Consider the following 26,839-nt stretch of genomic DNA (forward strand, 5'->3'; position numbering starts at 1 on the left):
GTTGGAAAATCCTCTTTTGAGATAGTGATCCACTTTCCATGGTTCAGATAATTCTAGGTAGACACAGTACTGGGCTTCTAATCCACTTGGTTTATTTTTGGGTAACTAGCTATAAGGAAAAGACTCATATTTGAATAGGTTCCGTTGAGTGCGTTGCTGCTTTCCCATGGCTACGCTTACAATGAGAGAGCACCAATCTAAACTGAAAGCATTTTTTTTTACTCTTCTCCCTTTTCCCGGATAGTATGCACACCCTGGGGTTTGACAGGCTTGCACGAATAGATGTCAGGGGGAGCTGAGCAGACTGGCTTCTAATTTAGAGTAGATGCTGGTATTGCAGAGTTTGTATTGGTAAATGTGGCAGCAGTTAGATGCAGGTTGCTGGGACTTGTTCAAATGACATAAGGGGATTTTTAGTTAGAACTGCAGGTATCAGTTCATAGCAACAGTAGACCGGGATTTTTAATCCTTACTTGGATGGTTATCCATTAGAAACTGTCTGAAAGCATCGTATTGCTTCTCCTGTCCGAAGGCTTTAGCTGCCGCATCTGCATCAAACTCATTTTTTGCTCTTTGATAAAGTAAGCCAATTTTATAGTGCACCAAAGATCTGGCTGCAATCAGGAATATTTCATGGTTGCTCTAAGGATAGAAAGTCAGTGGAATGGATAAAAAGGCTCATTTTTGGAGTGCAGTTAATTGCCTATATTTTACATCTTTGGGTGTAGAAGATAAACTGTTGGGATTATTGAAAGTGCATAGGGGCATCTCACAATAGAACTGAACGTCCTTAATTCATGGTTGGACTGTCAGATACTTTAACCTTTGGTGTTTCAGGCAGTGTTATTAACTGTGTCAGACTTCAGACTGGCTCTCCATACCTGCAGAACTATTTAATAGAAGATGAGGGCATGTCAAGGGTCTGGCCACAGTCTCATAGCTTCCCCATTTCTCATCCTCTCCTTACTCTCCTTTATTCCTTTCTGTTTAGTACCTCTGCTTGCTGCAAGTTGATTCATAGTACCTGATGAAGTAGGCTGTAGTCTGTGAAAGCTTAAGCCCCTCTGAACAAGTGAATCTCTAAGGTGTCACCTGTCCTGACTTCTGCCTGACTTGAGACTAACACAGCTAACCACTTTTCCTTACTCCCCCTGGAGTTGAGAGCCATTGTCTCTAGCCACTTCCATATACAAAATCAGGCTCTTGTCCAGTGCCCCCATTAGACTTCTCATTAAATCTACTTGGTTGTAAACAGCAATAACATTCATTAGTTTGTTTGCCACATCTTTCTCTTCCTTTCTTCTCTTCTTCCCCTGACATTGACTGCGTTATTTTATGTCAGAGAGAGATTTGTGATGGATTATTTGCTTATCTGTTTCATGAGGGAATTTGGGCATGTAAGTGATATGAGCAGATAACTTGTTTTACACAAAGATGATACTGGGTTGGGTAACTACAATGCAAAGTCCAATCTGGTACTAGGGTATGCAGTATGTATTCAGTAAAGGTTTGCCACATAGCAAACGAGGTTCATTAGTAATGCAAGGCTGCATTTGAAGAGAGAAGTTCTCTAATTCCTGGACAGAATAGATGTGTATATACTGCACGTTGTCTGTACTCCTGACATTCGCTGGTGCTTTCTTTCTAAAAACATAAAAGTAGAAATGTCTACAGTTTATCCATTCCACGAAACAATGTTTATGATATTGGGAGAAAGCTGGGTGGCAAATGATTCAGGCTCAAAAACACATGAATGGTTTTCTTGGAAGTATCTAGTGTATTGCTGTTGAAGCATATTAGTAAACATTCAAAGATTTGTCACACGGACGTGTGAATTTCTTTCAGTAGAAGAACCAGTTGTACACTTATGCATCGAGTTGGTTTTACTTAAATCAGCATTTACAGTTTTCTTAACCCTTTTACTAGCAGATGGCTGAACAAGGAACTGCAGTGGCAGTCGTCAACATTTTACGAGAATGGTGGCAAATCAAGTAAAAAAGAGGTTCTGATGCACTATTTTGCATGCATTTTTAGTAGTATGGTGTCAAAGGGACAGACAATAATAGTCATGTTCAGTCACAGCCATTTCCTTAAGACAATAAATCCTATGCAATAGGAGGAAGACAGGAGAACCTAAGCCTTAAATAGTATTAACACTTCTCCGCTGCTCATGGATGATCCAGGTACTATAAGGTGTCTTCTGTGAACGCTTCTAGATTAACAGAGTGTGTGCGCGCAGAGGGAAGTAATGGCATATCTACTATTTTGGAACTGAAATCGAGAATCCTTCTGATTGAAGTACAGGCAGTCCTTGATGCTACAGCATGTTGAGTTGCAACGTTTTGCACTTACAACATTTATAAATTGACACCCTGTTTCAACTTTACAACGCCAGCTTTGACTTAGAACACTTGATCCGATGCAATGCCATGCCCGCAAACAAGTTTGCTGCATCGCTCATCTCCCTGGAGAACATCTGTCCAAACTTGCTTGGACACTTCCTTCAAGAAAGCAGACGAGACCCCAGAAAAACCTGCAGCCAAGACTCCTGAGAAGACTCCAGCCAAGAACCCTTCAAAAAGTCCAGCAAAGTCACCTCAAAGAAGTCCTTCCAAATCAATATGATTGCTATTTACAATATAAATATATTAACGTAGCTATATTACTCATCTATAATTGATCGAGTGCAAAATTCTGGGTTATTTTTGGTGAAAACAGGGTTTCAGGCCACAGTGCAGGAACCAATCCTCATTTATAACATCGTTTCTTATGAGAAAATTGGTTCTGAGTTGCAACGTTTCGGCTTAAGACTCAGTTTTCAGGAACCAAGTGTGTCGTAAGTCCGAGGACTGCCTGTATTGGAATAGGAGGTGCATTGGGCATCTTGTAACATGGACTTAGTGCAGGGACAGGCAATTATTTTGGGTGGAGGGTCACTTACTGAGTTTTGGCAAGCCATTGAGGGCTGCATGACAGGCAGATAAATATTATTCTAAATTTTTTAGGGCCCCTGTGGGCTGGATAAAATGGCCTGGCGGGCCACATCTGGCCCAAAGGCCACATTTTGCCCATGCCTGGGTTAGTGATATTTGAAGGAACTGAAAAATAAAGTTGTTTGAGCTACCAGTAAAAATTTAATCAGTTTGCAAAATCTTTTACTTCAAAGAAAAACTGTTTCCTCCTTTCGTTTCTTTGAGCAGGAAGTGAGATTTCATTTGGTTTGGGTAAAACAAACTCTATTTGTTGTTGCCAGAGCTAGATGCAATTAGGAGGTTGTGAACTTACTAATTGTTTGCTTTGTGATGTACTAGGAGGCACAGGAGTTTAGTGTGTTTATTTGTTAACTCCATGGTTGTCTTTTGTTGCAACTCTACCATGTTTGGCTGGGAGGCTTGGTCACATTGGATGCTAATAGCTATTTGCTCTGGGGATCAGCTGTGCCAATACAGACCCCCCACCCCAGTGGAATGTGAGGCATCTCTGGGTCCCAGGCATTGAAGATGTTGTTGAATGTACCAGTGCAGCATTGTATCTTTTACATCCAGCTTCTTGATTTGTTTTCTTTGGGAGAGTGAGCTTTAATGGCACTTGAAGTGCATGTTCCTTATTGGCTTAGTTGCATGAGCCACAGGTTTTTAACTATTTAGTTAGCATGTGAAATAAGCATTGCCTAGTGGCTTACTATAGTAACCATCAGAAGTCCCAGCTTCTATTCCTGATGTTGCAGGTGACCAGCAACTCATTCAGTTTCTTATCAGATGGGAAGAGCGATGCATAAAATAGGAATAATGCTCACCTTATAGTGCTTTATGGTCTTTGAATGGAAGTTGTACAGAAATGCTAAGTAGTTACGATTCATAGTGACTGCTTAATATTTGCAGCATACCTTTGATGGATATGACAATGTCCTGCAGCCATGTCACCTTGAACTGTGACTTTATTGAAATCCGAAAGTAAATGGTGTCAAGTTTGGACAAGTTTGCTGTGGGCCATGCGATCCCAAGTGCTCCTGGAGGCTGTCTAGTTTGTACCTAAGGACATTGGTATCCATAGTTGCATGATTTTAATATATTTGTGCTGTGCTGAAGGTGTGTAAATGTGGTTGTATGATATGTCCGCAGGGGGGGGTATAAACTTTAGTGGCATATTTCTGCATAAAAGTTGAAAAGGTGAAGGCATGAAGTCAAGTAGGAACTACTGCACAGTACTTTTTTTGTTTGTTTGTGGGGGGTTGGTAGGAAGCTTACTGGTAGCAGAGAACTTGCATCAGGCAACTCTACGCCTAAAAAAGAAAAATGCAGAATTATATAAATCCATTATCTAGTTTAAGGAATGACATGCTTATATCTGAAATTCCTTATCTTGTTCTTATCATAACTCAGCTATTGCAGTACTCTCCCAAATTGATGTTTAGCAGAATCAAATGTAGCTGTATCTACCCCAGTGCTAAAAATGCAGGTTTTGACATCTGGGCTTTTGCTCCCTCTGTATAGCAGTGGCTACATCTCTGAAGAAACAGATTAAGGTTTCTCTCGGACAGTGGTTTTCAACCCTTACAGATTCAAGACACGTCTTGGAAAATGCCAGCTCTTAGCTTTTGCTCGTTTTCTGAGTACAGAAAAATAATAGCGCAAGCCTCCTGTTGCAAAGAACTCAGACTATAGCAGATCACAGTGTTTTTAACACTCTGCTTTCCTAGGTGAAATCTCTGGGTTTATCTTACAAATCAGGTTTGCACACCTGACAGTGCTGACACTCCTTGGCACCCTGCAGCACCCTTAAAAGGATTTCAAAGTGCCCCAGGGTGCTGCAGGCTCCTGACTGAGAATCATCGTTCTGGGAGGTGAAACTTTTTAAAATGTAGTGATTGTAGAAGAAGGGTCAGCAGAGCATGGAAACTTAATTTCTTCCCACAGAACTACCATGGCACTCCCAGCAGATTTCTTTGCACATGTCCCATTACACCTTTGCCAGCTCTGCTGAGGTGAACAAGTAGTTTTTGTCAGCTTTGACCACTGAGAGGTAAGCTTACGCTGCCACTGGATTTATGACTAGCCCACTAAATAGTCATCACATGGTAATTTCTCATTACAGCTTTCCTGGGCTGATTTTGATCTAGTGGAAGATTCCTGAGCAGAAGATTCTTATTTTTTAAATAGTGTTGACTGATCCAGTGTCAGATTCTTGAATAATGGGTTTTCACCAAAACATCCTGTGCTTTCTTATCGAGAGTGTGTGGTGGTGGTAGGTGGGCTTCTCTTTAGATTGTGCTGTGGACAAACATCTCTACAATAGATGTGTAGCACAGTAACAAGGATTTAATCTTAGCAATCTTATCGTATTACTGAGATGCAATGTTTTGTATAGCTTATTGTCTGCCTTATTACATGCATTAAGTGTGTGCAGTGTTCATGTCAAGCAGTATCAACATCAGACTCATGATACGGCCATTGCCTTTGGTAATGCTCTACACTCGCAGAATTTTTTGCTATATCATGTAAAGTTTTAATCAGTATTAACCATTATGAATGCATTGTACCTTGAGCTAAATTTTTCAGAAATGTGGTATAAGGTACTATAACAAACCTCCATGATTTCTTTTAATAGCGTACTCTTTACCAGAATAATTGCTCATTCACTTCTCAAGATCCCATTACGTGGCCTCTGTAGCTGTCTAGGAAGGAGCAATCCATGATTGTTTTTCCCTTACACAGCTAACCATGTGCATCTTTCCTAGTATTTAGTCCAAAGCTGTGCAAGTCGGTGGTGCTCAGCCTTTTGCCCTGCTGGCCAGATGAATGAAGACGGGCTCATCTGCAAGCCAGATTAGGCTCTGTGCTGGCTTGGCTGGCCCCTGTATGTCCAGATTGGCCCCTGTGTCAGCCCAGCATACTGGGATCAGGCCCTGTACATTGTGTTGCCCCTGCCCAACCTTGTGTGCTGTGACTTGGCCCCGGCACCTCGTGCTACCCCTGCCCTGCTCAGTAGGCTGGGGCAAGCCCTGTGCTACCCCTGCCTGGCCCCTTGCGCTGGGATTGGGCCCCACGCTGCCTTGCATACTTGATCTAGTGCACAGGGCCACGCAGCCATTCCTCTGTCACCAAGTTTTGGGATGCCTGGGCAGCCGCATGAGTCAGATGACACTGCTCCAGAGGCTGCATCTGGCCTTTGGGCCTGGGGTTGAGCACCCATGGTGTAAGCAATTATCTTTGGGTGCTAGGACACAGCTGCCACTGATTTTTTTCCCCACGACAGCACAGAGAGAGCATCTGCTGCTGAATGCCATTGAAGCCCTGTATCCACGGGCTGGATCAAATGACTCTTTGGACCAGAAGTTGCCCACCCCAGTTTACAAAATGAGCGTATTTGGCAGTAGGCCAAGAAGATGACCAAAAGAAATATGAAAAGATAACATCAGGAAGGATATGAGGGTTTTGAGTATCCAACCAAAAGGTGCTGTGTGGATCACACAAGATCTGGCCAGCTCTGACCCTCAGCCAGCCACTGTTGTATATCATTTACACACTGGTCTCTCTGTCTCGCTTATTCTCTGATTAAATCATTTTAATCCAGCTTTTCTGATCTTTTCAGTGATTTTCCCAGACTGTCAAATGTATCCTGATGTTGTCATCTTCCTGCCTCGTCTTCCAGGCTGGCTTCCAAAATCAATCTCTGCATCATATCTGTTTTCTAGTGTCTTGTCTTCCTTTTCTTCTAAGTGTCCAGGGGATCTTCCTTGGTCTCATCATTATTTTGTACAGGTTGGCTTTTAGACTGAATGGCATCTTTTTATCACAGATCACCCCAAATATTTCTCTCCACCTTTTCCTTGCTGGATTTGCACTTTCTCAGACAGCTGCTTCCAGTCTTCCTCCTTGCTTTATGCCCAAGTATCTTTCCTGAGCCCCACAGTGTTATGGACATTTATGGACCCCATTGTTAATAGTTGGTAAAGTATGAGACAGCTAGCTAAGGTGAACCTGGCACTCTGTCTTGAAGGCAAATAAACCTTTTTGAACAGCTGGATCAGGAGAGCTTGAGTTCCAGAATTGGAGTGTGGTCAGAGTAGCTGATCTCATTTGAGATGGGAGCCACAGCCATAAAGAAACAAAGACCAGATAAACTGACCATTCAGTAATAAAAGAAACTACTTCACCTACCTATGTGCATGACCTCCCAAGACTGCTGTGTTCCACTGAAAAAGGGGAGCCGTCAACCTCAAAACTAAGATTTGTATGTAAAAGACCATGCTGTATTGGCTTTTAGCTCATGAATTGTGCGAGAAGCCAATACAGTTCATTATGACCGCGAACTTCAGCATCTTCAATAGAAAATGCACAAGTCATTCTTCTAACCAAAGCTTTCCATGGTAATGTCAATAAAAATAAAATGTACTACTCCCCGTAAAAGGGAGGGAAGTGAGATCTTTGTGCATTTTTAACCACCTGTGGGTTACTTGGATGGAATGGCAGTAGAGCTGAAGCAGATTTTTGTTGTTTTAGCTGAAACTTAGTGCTTTTGATGGGTTTGTTTCCCTCCAAGACTTATCCCCCATTTCCAGCCTCTCTTTGAAGGTGTGGGCCACTCCACCTTCTTTTCTATAATCAGCAGATAGACCTCATTTATGTAGTGACTGCATACTTGTCTTTTTGTCTACAGATTCACTTAAGAAAGCTCACTTTGAGGCCTTGATTTATCATTTTGAAGGTTTGGGGTGTTTTTTTTGTAAGCTGTGACAAGTTGTCTCGATTGGAGACTGCAGTTTGAGAGTTAACAACACATTGCTTGAAACTAGCTTTGTCTGAGAGCTGCCATTATTGGTATTATTGATTTAAATTTTCCTGACTTTGACAGATCCATTATTTATTTATTTATTCATTTATATTTGGGCGGTGGAAATTACCTGACTATTTATGATGGCCTTGGAAGTTTTGCAAGAATCAGGACAGCTAAAACTTGGTATTTTTGTGGCTGAACATTCTGAGCTTGTTTAATTTGGATCATCTTTTTTCACTTCCTGCTGAACAGTAACGACAGGGGGGAAAAAAGCTGTTGATAGCTTCCAAAAAAGCTATAAATGATCAAGTGGGAGCAAGTACAAATTGTTCTCTCTTGACAAGAGTGGAAATACGATTTGTAAGTGATGAGCCTGGTAAGAGTTAGGGAGGCTTTTAATAACCCAAGTGCAACTGGCACTAAATTTGATACTGGAACAAGCAAAGAGAAGGGTAAAACACCTTCTAGAGAATGTAATTGAAAATGCTTGCAAAGGTTTAAATCACACAATTACAGAGGCCAAAGTACTTAGGTTTGGGGCTATTTAATTAAATGGAAAAAGAAACTATGTTATCAAAAGATTCTTGGTAGTTATGATGTAGCGATATACAAAAAAGAAAAACACTTAAAACATTTGCAGGATTTTTTAACCATAGCATGTTGAACAAAAATGCATTTGTCTTTGAACTGGATGGTTCTCTGAATATAAGAGCTGAGCACTTTTGAATTGTCTTTTTCCATATACCTTCTATTTTAGATCATCTCAGTTACTCTGTCTTACATATTTGAGCAGTGGTATGAATGTGCTAAGTTTTGTAATATTGAATACAGCTGAATAAAACAGACCTTTCATATGTGGAAATGTTTGACTAGACAGCTAGGTTTTTTCCATTGTGCTGTCTGAGCAGACATGTTAAATGCTGGTATGCTTCAGGCAATGTCCTTGCACGAAAATTTAATTTTCTTTCATTATAGAATTATGCCTACCCTGGAAAATGATGCTTCTGGTGCACGCTTTATGCTTGAGGTTCCTTGAAACAAAACTAACTCAATAAGGTCAGCTTTGTACAGAGACAGTTTAGCTCTTACCAAAATTTTGAAACGCTTAAAGTTTTTACGTGGTATTGTCAAAGGTATTTTCCTTTTTTTCCCCCCAATAAGCAGTGGAATTTTGCACCTAATGGACACCACCAGATTTTTTAATATAAGCAAATAACACACAACATTGATTTCAATAAAATTGCTTTGCAGTACAATCGCATTGAGTTCAATACAATAAATCTCTGAAAACATTTTCACCCCTAAATTTTCAAAATTGTTATTGCATTTTTACCTTGAGCAAATCAGCAGCATTTGAAAATGGGTCTCAACTTTTAGACTATAATAATCTATTACCCTATGAAGAGTTTGATATAAAAAAGCGATTTTAGGAGGCAAGCATAGCATTAATATGCGTTTCTTTGTTTCTTTGCAAAGTGTGCTTGCATTATGTTGTAAATAAGTGAGTGAATGGTTATATAGGGGGTTTGGAGGGAGTTTGTTAACATGGCTCGCAGGATATTGAGAAGCTTGCTTTTCTCCTCTCTGAATCAGGAAAAAAAACATTTGGGAAAAATCTCCTTCTCGATCACTATCACAATGTATAGATATAGTGAGGAGAAATATGCCTCACTTGTGTAGGCGGGTCTGTCAATTGAGAGTTGAGTCCTTCTGTATGGTTTGATTGTGTGAGACACAACTGGATGTCGACACTTTTCTGCAGTTGTTATATTTGTACAACTCAGATGAACTTTTGACTTCAGACTTGCCAGGGTCCAGCCTGAGACTTCAGTAAACACTAAGTTCTTATATAGTGCTTTTAAAGAGATCCACTGGAATCAATAAACCGTGCGGGTAAAAGAGCAAGGGTCTGTGCATATGCCCTTAATATGACCGTTGACATTGAGAGAGAATGAGGTTATAGAAGTGCAAATGCTTTAGAGGTATGCAAATATGTATTTGCATAAGACATGATGAACTATAAGGGTTCTGAAAGCAATATAGGGTAATTTTTGACAAACCGTGAGTGGTTTCCTGTTTCTCCTCCCTTTAAACTTCTGTTTAATATTTCTACGAACTGCACTTTTTAGTCAGTTGAGATAAATGTGCTGCAAATAGAGGCTAGAGATCTTAAGTTTGCTTTAGTGTTTGGGTGGAGGAATTAGTATATACTGAGTGCATTTCGTGGTCATAGAAGTCACTATTATGAGTGCTAAATAGCAGTAACTTGCCTTTTTTTATATGGCTGAACTGAAGAACCGTAAACCTTGATCATGATTCATCTCGTGTCCTAGTTCTGCTTCTCCTTACTAGTGCTGAGTTCCTACATGGTCTCCACTTAGAGAAGACATTTCTTCTAGCCCAGCTTCTCTCCGTAGATATTTGTCCAAGCTGGTTTGGAAGAGGTGGCTATACTTTGTGTTTCATTATAGACTGGGCTAGGACTACATGCTCCCTATATTGCACTCCCAGCAATGTCAGATTTGCACCATGAGCCAGGGAAGAACTTTGTGTTTCTCCAGTAACTAAATGTGCCCTTTTGTTGTAGTCATCGTCCTTCTCTAGACCAATACTATTTCTGCCCTTTTCTCTTTCTCTGCCTTTTGTCTGTTTTTCTTCTCTCATTTTATTTCTTGGGAAGTTCCTGATTCCCGGTCCAGAGTTAGTTACTCTCTTACCCATTCCCACTCTAGTTACTAAAACAATCCATGATAAATCAATTAAGATTGATCTTAAACTGTCTTCATTGGCCCTTAAAGTTGATGCTCCAAAAAGATTAATAGGGGACATGAGAGTTATTGCTTCAGGCAGTTTGCCAGTGGTGGCAGCTATCACTGCATCACTTATGCTCTTGCCTTTGAGAGGTTAAATCTGCCACTCTGAGGGCCAGAAACTTTTGAGATGAGGCATTAATCTACTTGAAATCAAGATCATGGTGTTGTGTGTTTATCAAAGTACTTCGTGCCGCTTTCCCTGAAGAGCAGTATTTTTAAAGATGTCTTCGGCTCAATGACTTTATTGTTCTAAAATAAAACAGAAATTGGGTTCTTGGGGCTCCACATCCCGGATCGTCAAATGGAAATTTAGTTTTCCTTATTTTTGTCTTGCATGCAAATAGATTGATATTAGAGCAGTGAGTGGATAGACAAATGTGGTAATTGCCATCTAGTTTGATTGCACTGTTGCTGAGCAACAGCTTTTGTATCATTTCAGCTTCCTTCGCTGGAAGCAACCGGTAGCTGGAGGACTTGTATTTCTACTTGGTGTACATAAGATTAGGACAGAGGGCTATTTGGGGAGCTCAGTTTGTAATATGGAGTGCTATCTTGTCCTCTTTCTGCTTCTGCCTTGGCTCCATGTCTCTGTATCCTCAAGGCTGCTTCAGATGACTTCTTGGCAGTGGCCACTTATTCCTCCTCACTGGTTCCAGCCTCTTGACCCCTACATATGGATTAGGAAGCAAAAAGAGGCCAGTTTCCACCTCCAGCCTCATGAGCAATATGCTAACTGAATCAATGCACATAAATCTCCCGGAGTCCAGGTAGCAGGTTATCCAGTATGCAATAATACAGTAATTATGCAATAAGTCTAGTACTGGACCTGCTGGACAGTTGGATTTTTTTCCCTAGGCTGCGTTCAATGTTCATTGAATGTGAACTAGTTGCCATTGCACACATGGCACACTTAAAACATTTCAGAGTCGGTTCCGTGCTGGCCTCTGCCAAACACAGCAGAATTTGGCATCACTAAATGCATTACCCAGCAAGAGTATGTTTGGTGTCCAGCATAACAGAAAGCATTTAGTTGTGTCCAGGAGACCCACAGTCATATATGTCACTTTGTTCTGTATCATGTCTTTGTGAGCTAAGCGGCTTCTGACTCTGCCAATATAAGAGGCTTGGCTAGTTGCGCTAATTAAAATAATAGGGGGCGTTTTCCTGTGGGCACTGCTATTTCTTAAATACCTATACTGGCTAGTGGAATTAATCTGATGACAGATGGGTAGATTTTGGAGGTAAATTTAAGCCTGCAGAATGTTTGCACCAATCTGGATTCATCTTTTTTTCACTCAACTGTAGGCAGGTTTTCATCATGAGATACTTTCATGGACCTAGATTTCACTGTGGATTGAAGAAGATCATGGTGCTCTTGTTAAGAGCTGGGGATTGCCTCTATTTCAGCTTGGATAGTGAGGTTCTGCCTCCTTAAAATGTCCATGTATCTTTAGTACTTTTTTGCAGTGTTTTACTTGTCCAAAACCGTCTGCCTGGCTTCACCTCCGAGAGAGCTGAATTTCTTTGTAGTGAGAGAGTGTATATACTTTAGTTGGTTCCTTTGTGGACAGCACTTTGTATAAAGGTTAAAATATGAATGTGACGAGGTCAGAAACAAGGAACTGCAAAAAGTGTAACTGTGACAAGATAATATTAGCATACATGGCTGCTATTTGATCACGGCCACCATTTTCCTCTGATGATGGAAACTTTCATTTTAAGATGAATTTTATGTTTAGAATGCAGTGACTATCAGTATAGTAAAGAGAGTGCTGTTCAGAGAGTGGTCAGCAGGGCTTTTAATCTTTTATTTAGGATATAGTTATGAAGAAGTTGTTGGAGGTTATGTAATAATTATGCTAAGTTGTACTAAGTTCTTAGGCTAAGACGCACTGCTATCAACTCAGTTGAATACGACCTTAAAAAAATACTTGGGTGCCAGTAACACAACCGTGTACAAATTCGTTATTCAGTTTATGTTTTGCTGTTTGAAACGAGCTTTGAACCATTTCTTTTCAATAACAGCATCATTGTTTGCACTTAGGAGAGGATTTGGGAGTTCCTCTGGTTTCAAGAGTAATAACTTTAGTTGCGGAGTTTGGCTCTTGAGACAGCTGCAAGGCAGAGATCATTATTTACAAACAATTTGCTGCTATTGTGTCATGTTAGCCTCTGTTTTAGACCAGGTGCACTTACAACTGAAACCCCCACTTTTGCTAGCGTCTTCTGAGAAAGCGGCAGTTTTCAGCATACACACTCCACCTCCATGGTATGCCTGAACCATAAGGGATTTCCCTAGATCCTCTGACAAGGGCATGTGTAGAGTCTTGACACCTAGTGGATCCTCAAGCCAAGAAATTATTAGAATATATCTCTGCAGCAATTTTGAAAGCCGTTCCAGATGCTTGCTAGACTGGGGGGCCTGAGTCCCATATTCTCACTCTATTCCCATAGTCCCCACAAGTACTCTTATTTCCTACTGCCTTTCCCAAGTAGCTAGAAGAATGGTTGTGTGTGTCCTACATCCTTCATCTCACAGCCAGGAGGAGTGGGCTCGCCATTTGGACACTAAACTTTGTAGCTGAGATCCCTTGGTTTTTGCAGGATTCTTACGCTATGGCAAACGGGGGATTAAGCAGTATCCCGAAACGCATGGAAACAGTGTCAGCAAAAGTTTGTAATAAATGATATAGCAAGTGGAGAGCACAATAGTGCTTTTCCTTCTTTCAGGAAAAACCTCCTTTTCAGTTGTCATTTTCTGCATTGCACACTGTTTCAAAACTTTTTTATCTTAACTACAGATCAAATACCCTTGCCACCCATTTTACATCAGCTGTGCTGCAGTAAATATCTCTACTCTTTGATGGACAGATGTTTAGGAAAATGGTAAATCATGAGATTATCCGCATGCTGCTTGTTATCCAATACCCTCAAACCACTCTGTGTGTTATCCCTCTTTTAAATATAGGAAATCAGCAATGACGTGTCTCAGGTTCCAGATTCAGTTGTAAAGCCAGAAGATTAATAAGTGTCTTGATACTTATTTTTCCTACTAAAAAATGAACCACCTCACTCATCTTCCCCAGTCCAGGAGATGTTTTGTCCAGTTTTTAATTCCTGAATTTAAAAATATCCACTCATATTCAAATATCCTAATACATATGAAACAAACACTGATATACATGCCAGTCATATTCCCAGAAATAACTATTGATTAATGAAGCAGTTAGTTTTATTTTCTTTATTTTCCCTTCCTTTTGCATGTCATTTTAACTTACAGAGGACCATTACTGCTATTTTACAAGAATTCTTGATTGGCAAATCAAGCAAGACAGTGCAATTATGATACAGGCCTTCTATTTTTTTTCCAGATGTTTAATGACAAAAACCATACCTAAAATCAGTACATAAAATTCTGATGTTTTATTCTTGTGCAAGGAAAATTAAACATTGAAATATAAAATAAGCACATTTCATAAAAACAAAATCATTCTGTAGGTTAGTTTTACTTGGTATAAGACATATTAAAATAAGTAGCAGCTTAGTATCAAGACATAAATTGTGCATTTTTAGTTTTGAGTGGTTATTTTTTGGATCAGAATAAGGATTTCAAAATTGAATTTCCTGTATTTGAGTCATTGTTAGATGGTGGGTGGTTTTGCTCCAACTGTTTATTGTAGGAATAAATTTTTCACAAGACTGCAAGCCATTAGCCAATCAGCACTGCTACTGCATTAAGCATTACAATATAGAAAGAATACGTTTGACAAACGCTTGCTGCCGAGGGCACACGAGTATTAAAAATATTTGTTGCGGTTTCTTCTTTCTTTAAGGTAACGGTTGTGCTTTGTTGAGGCATTTTAGAGTAGTTTGTTGGCATCCCGCTGGTAATACTCAGGGTCATGGGAGTAGTGGATGATCCTGTCGAGCTGGCCAAGCTCGAGTTGACATCCGTCGAATCTTGAATGTAGATTGTATGCGTGGCCGCCACTTCGTGAGAACTAACTTTCCCAGCAGTCACTTCTTCTGGATAAAGGAGTAAGGGCCTATCTGTGCTGGTAAATAATACAGTTTGGCTTAAGGTTGCACTTAGTGTAACTTCCTTAGCTCGAAATTGTTTATGCATTTTTATCTCTTTGGTTGGTTCAGTTGCCAGTGAAGAGCCAGTTGTGTCTGCTGCCTTCATTCCTTTAACCATGAGGTTCATACCTGGAGTCGTGGGTGCGGCTGGAAGTGGAGTTGCGTTCTTCCAGGTCACCGTTTGGTTAGGGCATGGAGCCCCTATCACAGCAGCAGGTGTTTCCTTCACCCACATCAGCAAATAAGGGATATTTTGCTGATCGTCGCAGGACCACGGGTTGTTATAAAGCGTTACAACTTGCAGTTGCGAGAGCCGGTCGAAAGCCTTGTCAGGAATATATGCAAACTTGTTGTTGTGCAAGTAAAGTTTTGTAAGGTGTAGCAGCCTCACCAGCGTTCCCGGGAGTATTTGGGTCAAGAAGTTGTTTGATAGATCCACCATTTCTATGTTGTAGGGCATGTTGGTGGGCACTGTCCAAAGCTTGTTACTGCTGAGGTTGAGACACTTGAGGCTGCTCAGTGTATTGTTGATAAGAACAGCTCTTTCCACCATATTCCTGGAAACATCGAGCACTTTAAGGTTCCACTGGTAAGCAGTATCCAGTTTCTGAAGAACTTTTATAAAATTATTTGTAGCATATATTTCCCATAGCGACTTGGGCAGATGAGCAGGAATGTTCTTCAGCCAATTATTTGAAATATCGAGGGTCCTCAAATTGGTGAACCGGGTCAGCTGATGATCAAGATCAACAAACTGGTTAAAGGACAGATTTAAGTATGTAATGTTGTTTTGAAGTCCATGTGGCAATGTAGTGAAGTTTCTGCCTGAACAGTCTACATTTCTGTTGTTTCCTGAGCATGTACAGTTAGAAGGACAGATGCCCAGAACCGGGGGTATGAAAAGCAGAAGGACCAGCAGACAGGGCGACGTTTTCAATATCTGGTATTCCATTGTTGCCTGCAAATAAATATACCAAAATGACACCCTTTAAATCTACATAAGATACTTCATGTATTTGCAGGGGTTGTCTTCGCTCTGACTGCAGGACAAGTTAGGTAAAAATATCAATGAACCTCTTTGTGATAACAGTCCTTTTTATAATTGTTAAAGAGGGACTTTACAAAGCATCCCTTCATTTACTGTCATGTTGTCTGCCAGAATGAGACTTGTTTTTTCATCTCCATTCCCCCTCGAGCTCAAATGAGGGCTTTCTTCCGAAAATGCAAGTCTCTTCCAAATGTTATACAATGTCTGCTTTTGGGTTCTAGCGATTTCAAGCCTATATTATCTTTGGAATAATGTGCTTATTTAAACAGGAATGAAAAAATGGCTGTCAAATGGATCTGCCTTAAAAATATCTGCAGTAATGTTGCCATTCCACCGCCCCCCCCACCCATGCACACTGTATTTGCTTAAATAAGATCTGTTAAAGTACCTCTAGACTAGTTAAATAATTTTACTCTGAAACCAGGAGCCCACATCCATATTTCAAAATGCATGTTATTTTATTTTTTCCTTCATATAGCCTTCGTTCCTTTCTGTAAAGCTAGACAGCTAGGCAACATGTATATTTGAGTATTGAATTAATGTTAGAATGAAATCTCTGTCACTGCAGCAAATTTTTGATGTGAGCAGCTTCCAAAGACCAATATTTTTCAGTCTTGTTTCTGATTCTAACTTTGTAGTAGGTTTTTAAATACAGAAAAGCATACACTTACCGAAATAAGGACCCTCCCGCAAGATCAGTGCATCGTTTCTCTGAAAGATGTAAGCTTTAAAGGTCGTCTTGTTCTAGAGAGTAGCTACAGTTGCTGCCTGTGAATTGTGCTTGCCTCTTCAGCTGCATCGTATTGCTGCTAGCTGGGTCTCTGCAACCACCTGATCAGCACTACATCGCAGGACTGCAGAGCTGTCGTTGGTGCTGACTCAAATTTATTGCAAGGCATGCATACTCAACAAAATAGTCCAGGATTTGATTTGAGTTGGTTAACTTTTCTATAAGCACGTTTTCCCAGAGGTGTCACTGCATCAAAAATGCAACATGCCCTTTTGACTACACCAATAGTATCCAGTAGAATTTTTTTAAGTGATTTTCCCTTAATTTATGATTCCACTTATGCTCCTATTTTAAAACAGCCGTGAAAGTGCGGTGTTCTTGTTGCCTTCGTTTCAGGCTGCGCTCCTGTAATATTGCCTCTTAAAACTGGCATCCTGTTTTTAGCCTTCTTCAACAGTCCTGTCAAAATAGCATTCCTAATTTTGACATTTGAGGTTCAAATTGTCCACTTTTAAAATCAGAATTTCAGAGCATCTCATCAGCTGTAGTATAATACAGCTTTGAATTTTTACAGATAACCTTCTTGAGATCTTTTTCCAGTATCATTTTCGCCAAAAATATGTGCCGTGGCTATATTTGCAATGTTTCGTCTCCAAATACCTTTTCTTATATTTTTTGCAGGTATTAAACTTTCTCAACCTTTCAACTTTGATATACTGCCATGGACAAAAAGCATATGCAGAAGAAAATGGTTTTTATTTTTCAGTGGCAGTTTTTAAAAATTGCTTTCAGTCTTACCTATTTTTGTATGGTCTCACAGCAACGTGCTGTGCGCCACATGGAAAAAACGTACTCCCTGGCACAGAGAGCCTGAAGAGCTAGCCATCCTGGAGTTACATTGCAGAAGGGTTATGGAGTGGTGGTTTTGACATCTCCCTAGGAAATGAACATTTTGTTTCCTTGAAATATTTACATCCTGGATCACTAATTATACATACTTTTTTTAAAAAAGAGCTGCGCTCTCCCCCTCCTTCTTCTTCCCCCCAAATTATACACAAGGATAATGAAGCTTTTTGCTTGTTGAAACATGGTTTTAGATAGAAGTTGCGTGATTTCCAGTTACTTCCAATATTTGAAAAGTAGTCTTTTTATGCCATATTGGAGTTCTGCTCTGGCTCTCAATCTCATCAAAATAGTCAGGGTCCAAAGGCAGGTCCCTTCCCACTACTGAAATGTTGCTCAGTGCAACTTGTGGGCAGAATTCAGCTTGAATAAAACTTGACTGCTGATGGTACGTGTAGGTATATACATACACATCGATATGACGCGCGCATGTGTGTGCGCGCACGCGCACATGTGCACACACACTAAAAATAAACCGTAGCATGTTCTTTCCACAGTTAAGATCTGAAAGTCAGTGTAGCTTACCAGCTGCAATATAGTACAGCTCGGGGTTTTTTTTTTTGCAGGTTATCTGAGACTGACAAATGTATCTAACCAATCACTTAGTAATATTTGGTGGTATCCCTTTAATTCTGGTAGTTGATAGCATGATTAGATGCGAGTAACGTGATATTAGGACATCTAAACATTTGTAAAGATTTTTCTTCAGCCAGATTTTCACAATTCATAAATACTCATTTGTATATGTCCTTCCTTGTGGCAAACAAAATGTAGATGTAAAAGCTGTTACATTTTCAACATGCTCATTCACAAATGTAAGTGAATTCTGTTGTCGCAGACAGTGTGCTGCATAGTATGCAGTGCAGAGTGCTTATTAACGTGATCCGTTATAAAAGTCCAGTGAGTTCATCTTTGCAAAAATCATTATTTCATCCAAAGATTGCAGTTTTGCAAATACATTACTGAATTCTTTGTCTAAGCATACTGTACATGAGAATTGCATCCCTGATTTGTATTAATTTTACTTTTGTAAAGGTAAATTGTATCTTTTTCATTAAGGCTGCGTGTTTTGACTCAAAAGTTTGTCTTGTCTTCAAAGCCTGCCTTTAAATTGCTCTGCAAAGTCCAGACCCAATCCTAATCCTTACAGGCAAAACTATAATTCATTCAGATTTAGACTGTGTGATTTGAGTGCCTGTAATCGTACTGCATTTTCACTGTATTTCTTTGAGAACTTGTGGTTAGTGACTTTTGTGGTTGTGGCTCTTACTTAAAAATCGATCTCAAGTCTAATTCTTCCATTTTATTGTTCCATACCAGTAAGAGACTTCCATGGGCTCTTTTCTTCCTCTCTTTTACCACATTGCATATCGCTCATAATTATACCCCGATGTACTTTATATTCTTGTGCTGACAACACCCCTGCACACTTTGCCACGCCTTTATACTGTTCAGAAACACATAGCTGGAGGAATAGCTCTTTACAGGATGTCTTGCTCTCTCAAGTTCAAATAGAGTTTAAATCAAGTTCTGTTGAACTAATATTTATAAAGATGTCTCGATGAGCACAGACACTGCAATAAGCTCATATCACAGGGAGATATTATCAACATTGGCCTTAACTTTTTAGAGAGACCTACAGCCAGCTAACTTTCTTGTCTGCTAAGATGCAAATATAAAGTATTGTTGCCTTTTTTATAAACAATCCTTCGAAACAAAGTCGATCTATTTTACACTTCTGCCAGAAAGAAGGGTTCTTAACAGTAGTTTCTCTTTCAGCTGGATGTGAAAACCTAAGTTCTCAATGCTGCAGAAAGTCCAAGATTGAGAGAGACTTGTTCAGATTCTAGATCATTTCTCAAAAAAGAAAAATCGGAAGGGGATGCTATGACGACTGACTGTAAAATGCATAACTTGCTTGTGACGTAGAAGTAACAACTCATTTACTATAAATGGACCTAGCCACTCATGGATAGCATATAGTTCCTGGTCTGTCTAAACATTGGGATTTGGTTTTTAATCTGGCCTTATCCAGTAAATTCAGTTGTATTTTAAGAATACAAGTCACCAAGACAACTTCGTATTAATGCCCTTTTATTGAAAGTTAACAAGAATATAAGAAAAATGTGCTGCTAAGGTGCATTTGTTAGATTTAGTTATACAGCCTAGTAAACTGTACCTTCCTAAAAAGCTTTACTTATTGCGCTTTGAAAGTTACATATAATATTTTTTGGTTTGTAGCTTTAAACACATAGAAAAAGGCTTTGCATAGTTGCTGTTATCTGCACCATGTATCGAAGTGATTAGCCTCAAGCCAAATCACTTCAGGTTCCCACTTGTGAAATGCTAGTTTAATGCAGCTGTGGCTTTACAATCCTTGCTCCCACCAACTTCTCGTATTTGTTGGCTTCAAAACGTTACTTTTAAGGTAAGTGTGAAGTGTGTTCAACAGCAAGCTCGGCAATTTGTAAAGGTTCTTCAGGCAAAGGTGGCGGTAGTGGTTCATTTTCATCTTGATGTGTCAAATCAGGAGGTGGGGGAAATGGGTTCTCTGTCTCCAGTTTATTCTCTGTGGCATTGCTGATCTCAGAGGAATGAATCTCAGGAAATTCCTGGATCCAGTCTGGTGGCAGTGGCATATCAGGTGACTCTGGTAGAGGAGGAATTGTGTCGGGTGGAGGGTTGCAAGGGCTCTGTTCTTCTGAAACAGGAGGTGGGGGCACATTTATATCACTTGAAGGAGAAACTGGATTGCTGTGTGCTGGTGAACTGGAGCCATCCTGTACAGGAGGGGGAGACAGGGTAGCTGTATTGCAGCTGGATGCATTACAGCTCTGTTCAGATGCATGACAATCATTCGGTAAGTGTGTGGTTTTGTTAAATTTCCAAGGCAAGATAGAAAAAACTGATGCACGTTTTGTGGCCTGGTCCAATTCCACAAAGACGTCCGGTGTTTGTCCGTCGGCAAATGGGGAGCGGCCAGCCCAGTTTGGATTAGTTGGAGGTGGCTTTTTGGCACACTTGCATAAGAGAATTATAACAATAGCTATCATCATACCAATCAAAATTATGCCAATAAACACAGCAGCTATCCAGCTACTATCACTGCGGGGTTCCATCGCTCCTCCATTGTCCTGAGACATTATGCTACTGACTGGTCTTTCAGCACTGTACAAGTCAAGTTTGCCTGATTGGTATGAATATATGGGAGATGTTTCCTATTTGACTTTCAGGACTGACGGATACATTTCCTGGTTTAATTAAACCAGTTGGTGGTGTGTCTGTCTCTGTAGAAAGTGGTCTTCAAAATTGTCCATAGAAGAAAACTGGGGTTATGAGATTGGGGTCCACTTTCCTCTTGGTGATTACGATGGTATGCTGTCACCTGCAGTATAAAGAGAATATGGTCCAGTTGGTTTTATTTTGGATTTGGCCTGTGGGTTTTTCTTCTACAGTTAAAAGCACATTCACCATTGTTAATTTGCTGTTTTCTAAACTTTGCACTAAAGTTATCTGCCAGAAAAAAGATAGACACTATATTCTTTTAAATATATCAGGCAATCTATTTTTGAAGTGAGCACTGGGTTTGCTAATGACTTTAGAAGGGACAGGTGCCATTCTAATAGGATTTAGGTGGTTTTGCTGTAGAAAGCATTTTGGCTTATTTCTTTTTAAATTGCCAAAAAAAGCTGTTAAGACGACCTCCTTAAAATGAGTTAAATGGAACTGTATCAATTGTTCGAGCCCTTAATTGTAAACAGGAAACTTAAATACAACTTCAGACAGCTCTTTACGAAAGTGAAAAGCATCCAGTTTATCTTGGACCTTTAACATTTTGAGGTTTATAAACCAGTGTCCTTAACTGTCTTTTTTTTCAGTACTTTTAGTATGCATCTTGCCTTCTTGGCTGTTACCAGATAAAACTTAGGGCACGTCATTTAAAAGGTGGTTTCCTAATACAACTACTGGTATGATCTACTGATGAAATATGATCTAATGTTAGGATCCCAATTCCACACCATAAATGGACTTCTGCCTACACGGTAGTTGAAGTGGGAGAGAAAATGTAAATATAAACTTATATTGCTGCATCAGAGTGGTTTTGCTATTTTTGTTTGAAACTACGAAGGTGTCAATCTAAATGAGACTAATAAAGCTTATCAAATCTTTCCACTATGTTCTGCTGCTTTTGGTTTACTTTGTGTATTGAAACTTCATGAAGAATTTATTCCTCAACACATATATAGTCCTGATGAGGACTTGGTTCAGTGCATACAGTTAACATGCACATAGTTTCATAGTAGTTAGGGGTCAGAAGGGACCTGAATAGATCATCTAGTCTAACCCCCCGCCACTGGCTGGAGCACACGGTGGGATCACACGACTCCAGACAGGTGTTCATCCAACCTCTTTTTGAATTTACCCAAGGTAGGAGTGAGGATCTTTCTGTATCTAGATGCACTCGCTTAAATTACACCAGGGAGCATATGCAGCTGATAAGTTAATACTTCTGTGTAAGTATTTTTCAGGATAGTGTGTAAGTTTGGAATTAATACTTATATTTGCCTGTTCCAGCTTCTTCTGTACTCTTTCTTTGCAAAGTGTATTCAGGTGGCACTTGTATGAAGACCTTATTAAAAGCTCAGTAGGATACAGCTATTAACGTCAGTGTAGTTAACATTAAAAACTTGCCTGGGAATTTTCCCTACATTTAAAAAAAAAAATGTAAAAATGAGAATTAAGAATTCTACTAGCAACACTTTAACAGTATAGAGATGCGCTCAAAACACTCATGCATGCAGGTAACACATGTCCTAAAACAGCTGTAGGTTACCCCATGTGTTAGCAATAAATTCATTCAAAAATGTTCCAAGTAAGTTTTTTGCAAATGCATTTGTTTGATTAAGCAAGCAAGAAACACCCAACAAGAATCAAGCCTTACTGTCAAGAATCTGTTCCTTACCTGTGCAACACTGTCTTTCAGTAAGATGGCTTCATCTGTCAAGTTAACATTTTTGTTTGAAGACTAAGTCTGAACGGGTGTTGCAAGTCAAGCAGCTTTTAAAATGGTCTCCTTTCTCATATTGAAATAGGGGTTTTTGCATGTAAAGAGGAAGTGTACCAATACTTACTGCAGGAAGTGTCAAGAGCAGGGAGGTGACTAAGAGTTTTAATCTTCACAAATTGTACACTTTAAGACCTAATTTTGAGCTGTGTTCTCTACCAGACAAAAACATGTAGACAGTCAAATGTAACTTTTTCTCAGCTTGTGCTTTGCATGTTAAAAATGTTTGGTTTTTTTTTTTGTCTATGTCTGCAGCCAATATGAGCAAGAGCAACTTTCTTAACTGTGGTAAAGTGGATTGAAGTTAACAGTTTTATTGATAATGTCAGTGGTTTTTGCTGGCGGGGGGGTGCTCCTGTGTTTCTGATGTTTTAGTCCACAGTTTGAGAATTTGTGCTTTGGGGCAGCTGGCTGATCATGGAACTGGCCCCTTCCCAGATTTTCATGGGTTGAATTGCATAAAAGGCAGGTAGCTCTACAGACTGACAACTTCTCTGATATTACTTATCTATATAAGCTGCTTCAGTTGCTGCCATGGGCATGTGTTTGGGAACATACTTTCTGTGGGCTGGTCAGATCTTGGTGTTTCCTGCTCCCAAGATCTTCCCAGCTGCATAGTAGAAGGCGTTTCTGCAAATGTATCCTCATAATGTTTTGCATCCTTGCCCATTTGCTACTTCCCAAAGGCTTTTATCATGCCCCCTTCTGTATTATAGCATCTGTTCTACTTTCCTCATTAGCTTCATTTCCCCATTCCTGTAACTGTTACCCCTCTTTCAGTTCCCACTAGCTTCACCAGCTTCTCCTATCTACATCCTCATCTCCCTTTACGAGCCCAGCCACAGGCTTAACACCCATACCCTCTTCTTCCATTACTCTTCCTTATCTTAATCTTTCATCCCATTCAACCACCTCCCACAGCCCTGCCTCACTTCCACCAGTCTCATGCCACCCTCTTCATGTGACTGCTTCTTCTGGTTCAGCTGCCCATTTGCAAAAAGGTCTTATTCGACTACGTCTTCACCAAGTACTGTTTTTCTGTCTGATGTGTGCTCTGAATTTGCCCTCTTCAACCTTCAGCTGGTCTCTTGATATTTCCCTTTTTTGTCCCTTTGCATATCCCATCAATCAGCCTTTCTGGCATTGATTGGTACTTGTCTGCTTTCAGCTTTCTCTTTCCCTCTCCATGTTCTTCCACTGATTTGGCCTCTGATTTTCTCCTCTTAAGTTGCTACAGAAATGTGCCTCATCTGTATCTTTTCTCTCGTATCACATGTGTGCAGATACCAAGGTTACTCTGTTTCAAACGCATATTTTAAAGTGATGCGACACATTTTATTACACATCTATAGGCCAATACAATTAGTGAAAGTATGAGCAATTTGATAACTACAAAAGTAATGCATTATGTCACACGGGACAAACGTTCATTTTACAACATTCTGCTAATAGTACTGAAGGCACTTATATTTTAATATGCACAATGACAACAATCTTCAATTTTGCTGGATTGGTTTTTACAAACTACCATAGATTTACTGACTGATCTTTCATTGTATTAATTTTCTGGGTGAAGTAGCAAAATGTTACCTTTGGTCTTATTAACCCAGTGAATTCATGGCTATAAACTTCTTCAGAATGAGATGTTTTTAATTTTCCCCTGGTATTTCTGGTAGTAACAGAGACTTAGTATCCAAGGATATTTTTTTTCCACAATAGAAACAATAGATTACATTTTATCATCAGTGAGTTCAATGAAGAAGATCACGCAAGCGTAGACTACTTTAAAAGTCTGTTACAAATATTTATTGGCATTGCCAAGTTGAGAAAATTATCCTTACTATAGCTGAACAAGATATACGTGTTTCTGTACAAACTTTAAGGCACTGCAGACATCCCTGGATGCAAACTGGCCTTTTGAAAGTTGTGATCGAGCACAGGGGAAAACACGTTTTGGCTGTATATGTACTGTAAACGGTGGCAGTTTAATGCTAGCAAAAAATAGCTCAGAATGACAGATTTTCGAGGTTAAATCACACAGCATGTAGTCTATTGGTTTTATATTTCTTCTGTCCAGAGCATGTATTAATACAGAGGCTGTCTTAGGGAACACCTCTCACATTTGTGGTTATGTGGACCATTCCACCCATTTGTCTTGCAACATCTCCCTGGCAACTACAGCTCTTGCCTTTGTGTCATATTTTTAGATGGTTCTTAATTTAGCAGATCAGTGCGAGGAGGAACTGCAGAGTTGGTTGTCCACAGATCTTTACTGATTTACAGACTCTCATTTGAGAGCTTCTGTTGCAGCAAAACGTTTCCAAAATGTTGTTCTGCTTTATTTCCACTTGGCTAACCATTTTCTCTAGAAGCTGTAATGGACCGGGCCCCTGTCTAACACCTTTTATGTCACCGTTTAAAGGACCTAAAGAATAAGCACAAGGTTGCACTCCCTCGCAGTGAAGCTGTATGCCACAACAGTCTCCTGTCCCATAGCATGAAAGCTCAAATCTGGATCTCGATCTAACAGTGTGTGGTTAAAACAGAACATTACTTCAAGGCTGTATTTTTATCTCTTTTTGGAACCTGAGCTTTCCTTAAATCTCGGCTTCAAAGTTGACTAAGATCCTGTTGCATGGTTTTGACGTTCCCTGGCTGTTCTGATCCTTCTCTCTTTCTTGGGCGAGGATCTCAGTTGTTCCATCTTCACTTTTCCTTTGAACTGTGGCAGCTTTTTCTGACATCAGGTCTTGCATCATTAAGTCAGTGCCTGTTACCTCTTTAGTCATTCTCTGCCACGTGCCTGATCCAGTTGGCCATAAACTGCCTGTAGCCAGAAAATCGCCATTACTTCTTGGCGCACGCTTGCTTTTTTGTAATTTTTTGAGGTAGGACACTTTGTTTGCCATCACCACCGTTGACAGAATGAAACAGGTGCAAGCAAGGATGAGCACTGCTATTATAATGAAACAAACTAGTATAAGAGGTTTACTGTCTTCACAAGTTACAGTCTTTGTTGTTGTGCTCGGGGTCTTTCTGGTAGGTCTCGTGCCGTGAGCTGGGGAAGTTACTTTAAGGACAGGGGAAGATGTTGAAAGCTCCTCTCCAAATGTAGCAGGTGAGGTTTGAAAGGTGCTTGCAGGCATTGTGGAAATAGTTGTCTTGATACTGTCGTCTGTTATTAGCTCAAGAGTTGTACTGATGTAAGTTATATTCAAGCTTTTACTTGGATTTTGGGTAGGGGAGCTCCAGTAGCTGGAATCGTTAGCGTGGTTTGCCATTATTTGCAAGCACAATGAAAAGCTTGTCACAGCAAGAAAAGCAAAATACGCTTTACGGGGCCTTGTCATTTTCCTGTTCCTGCTGGATAGTCACCTGCAAATCAAATACAAAATAAATAAATATAGAAATACATTTGCTGAGTTAAAACTGTATACTGCCATTGGTACTAAAGGCTTGAATAGGTCCTTTTGTGAAATGCTAGGCCGCTGCCATGAACATTTCCACAACTCGGTTTGCAGTAACTTAATTTCATATAGTTTTGATCATGTTGTGAAAAGTTCAACTACGTGAAATACGAAGAGAATAGGTATTCTTGAATTTTCTCTCCAGCATAATTAAACAGGACTTCTGTGGTTAGATTTACAGATGCACTATTTAAAAAAAAAGCAAACAAAACAAACAAATGAGAAAAAGAAAAAAAATGTGCATGAGGCACCACGTGTATTTCAGATTATTTTAAAGTCCGGACTGGGTTGTGGTAGTTCCTTCTCTAACTGTAATTCAGCTTTGAGTCAGTCGCTTCTGCTTTTTTTCTGCTGGGCCTACTTTCCATGATCTGTCTGTCTGAAAGTTAACAGTAAGGGGTTGATAATCAGGCCAAATAAAAAGAGAAAGTAGTTGTGTGTGCAATGTGTGGTTAACTTGTGGAATTCATTGCTGCAGGAGGTGGGGAAGGTAAATAGCATAGCCAGGTTCAAAAAGGGAATGGAAAAATTCATGGATGACAGGTTTTAATTTTAAGTTACTGTACTGCTACATCTTAATTTTGTAACAGCTGCCAAGACAGTTTTACTAAATTTAAAGTAAAATCTTCCTTTCATTTTAGCATATTCCCTTTGGTTTTGACTAATGGTTTTTCGACATTCTCATATGAGATCTGGGACCATTTTCCATGATCTGTTTGTATGAAAGTTAACAGTAAAGGAGTACTAATCAGGTCAAATAAAAATGCTTGATTTTAATTCTCAATTTAAAATAAAATTTCTGAGCCCACCAGAGAAGGCAGCTATCTTAGTGGAAAGTGTTGGAGTTGTTTCATAGTTTCATAGTAGTTTAGGGGTCAGAAGGGACCTGAACGAGATCATCTAGTCTGACCCCCCCGCCAGTGGTAAGAGCACACGCTGGGATCACGCGACCCCAGA

The 26,839-nt window shown here is 39.9% G+C and overlaps 4 protein-coding genes across 6 annotated transcripts in view; 1 reads left to right on the forward strand and 3 right to left on the reverse strand.

Annotated features, from left to right (window-relative positions):
• The window catches only part of NF1 (neurofibromin 1), a 197,194-nt gene that overhangs the window by 108,823 nt on the left and 61,532 nt on the right, over positions 1 to 26,839 (forward strand). The window lies entirely within an intron of this gene.
• Positions 13,816 to 17,663, reverse strand: OMG (oligodendrocyte myelin glycoprotein). Its single transcript, XM_019511061.1, has 2 exons — positions 16,389 to 17,663; positions 13,816 to 15,627 (listed from the first exon to the last, which is right to left on the reverse strand). Exon 2 carries the CDS (start codon positions 15,619 to 15,621, stop codon positions 14,299 to 14,301), a length of 1,323 nt encoding a protein of 440 aa, XP_019366606.1. The 5' UTR covers positions 15,622 to 15,627; positions 16,389 to 17,663; the 3' UTR covers positions 13,816 to 14,298.
• Positions 17,898 to 22,738, reverse strand: EVI2B (ecotropic viral integration site 2B). Its single transcript, XM_019511064.1, has 2 exons — positions 22,314 to 22,738; positions 17,898 to 20,735 (listed from the first exon to the last, which is right to left on the reverse strand). The coding sequence occupies exon 2, from the start codon at positions 20,491 to 20,493 to the stop codon at positions 19,774 to 19,776; it is 720 nt and encodes a 239-aa protein (XP_019366609.1). The 5' UTR covers positions 20,494 to 20,735; positions 22,314 to 22,738; the 3' UTR covers positions 17,898 to 19,773.
• Positions 23,972 to 26,839, reverse strand: part of EVI2A (ecotropic viral integration site 2A) — a 9,613-nt gene continuing 6,745 nt past the window's right edge. The window contains exon 2 of the mRNA XM_019511062.1: positions 23,972 to 25,790. Coding sequence (XP_019366607.1) covers positions 25,013 to 25,765 — 753 coding nt within the window. The 5' untranslated portion in view covers positions 25,766 to 25,790 and the 3' untranslated portion in view covers positions 23,972 to 25,012. The remainder of the gene's footprint in view (positions 25,791 to 26,839) is intronic.

Source organism: Gavialis gangeticus, unplaced genomic scaffold (genome assembly GCF_001723915.1).
Source record: "Gavialis gangeticus isolate Ggan-Ray unplaced genomic scaffold, GavGan_comp1, whole genome shotgun sequence".
Lineage (NCBI taxonomy): Eukaryota > Metazoa > Chordata > Crocodylia > Gavialidae > Gavialis > Gavialis gangeticus.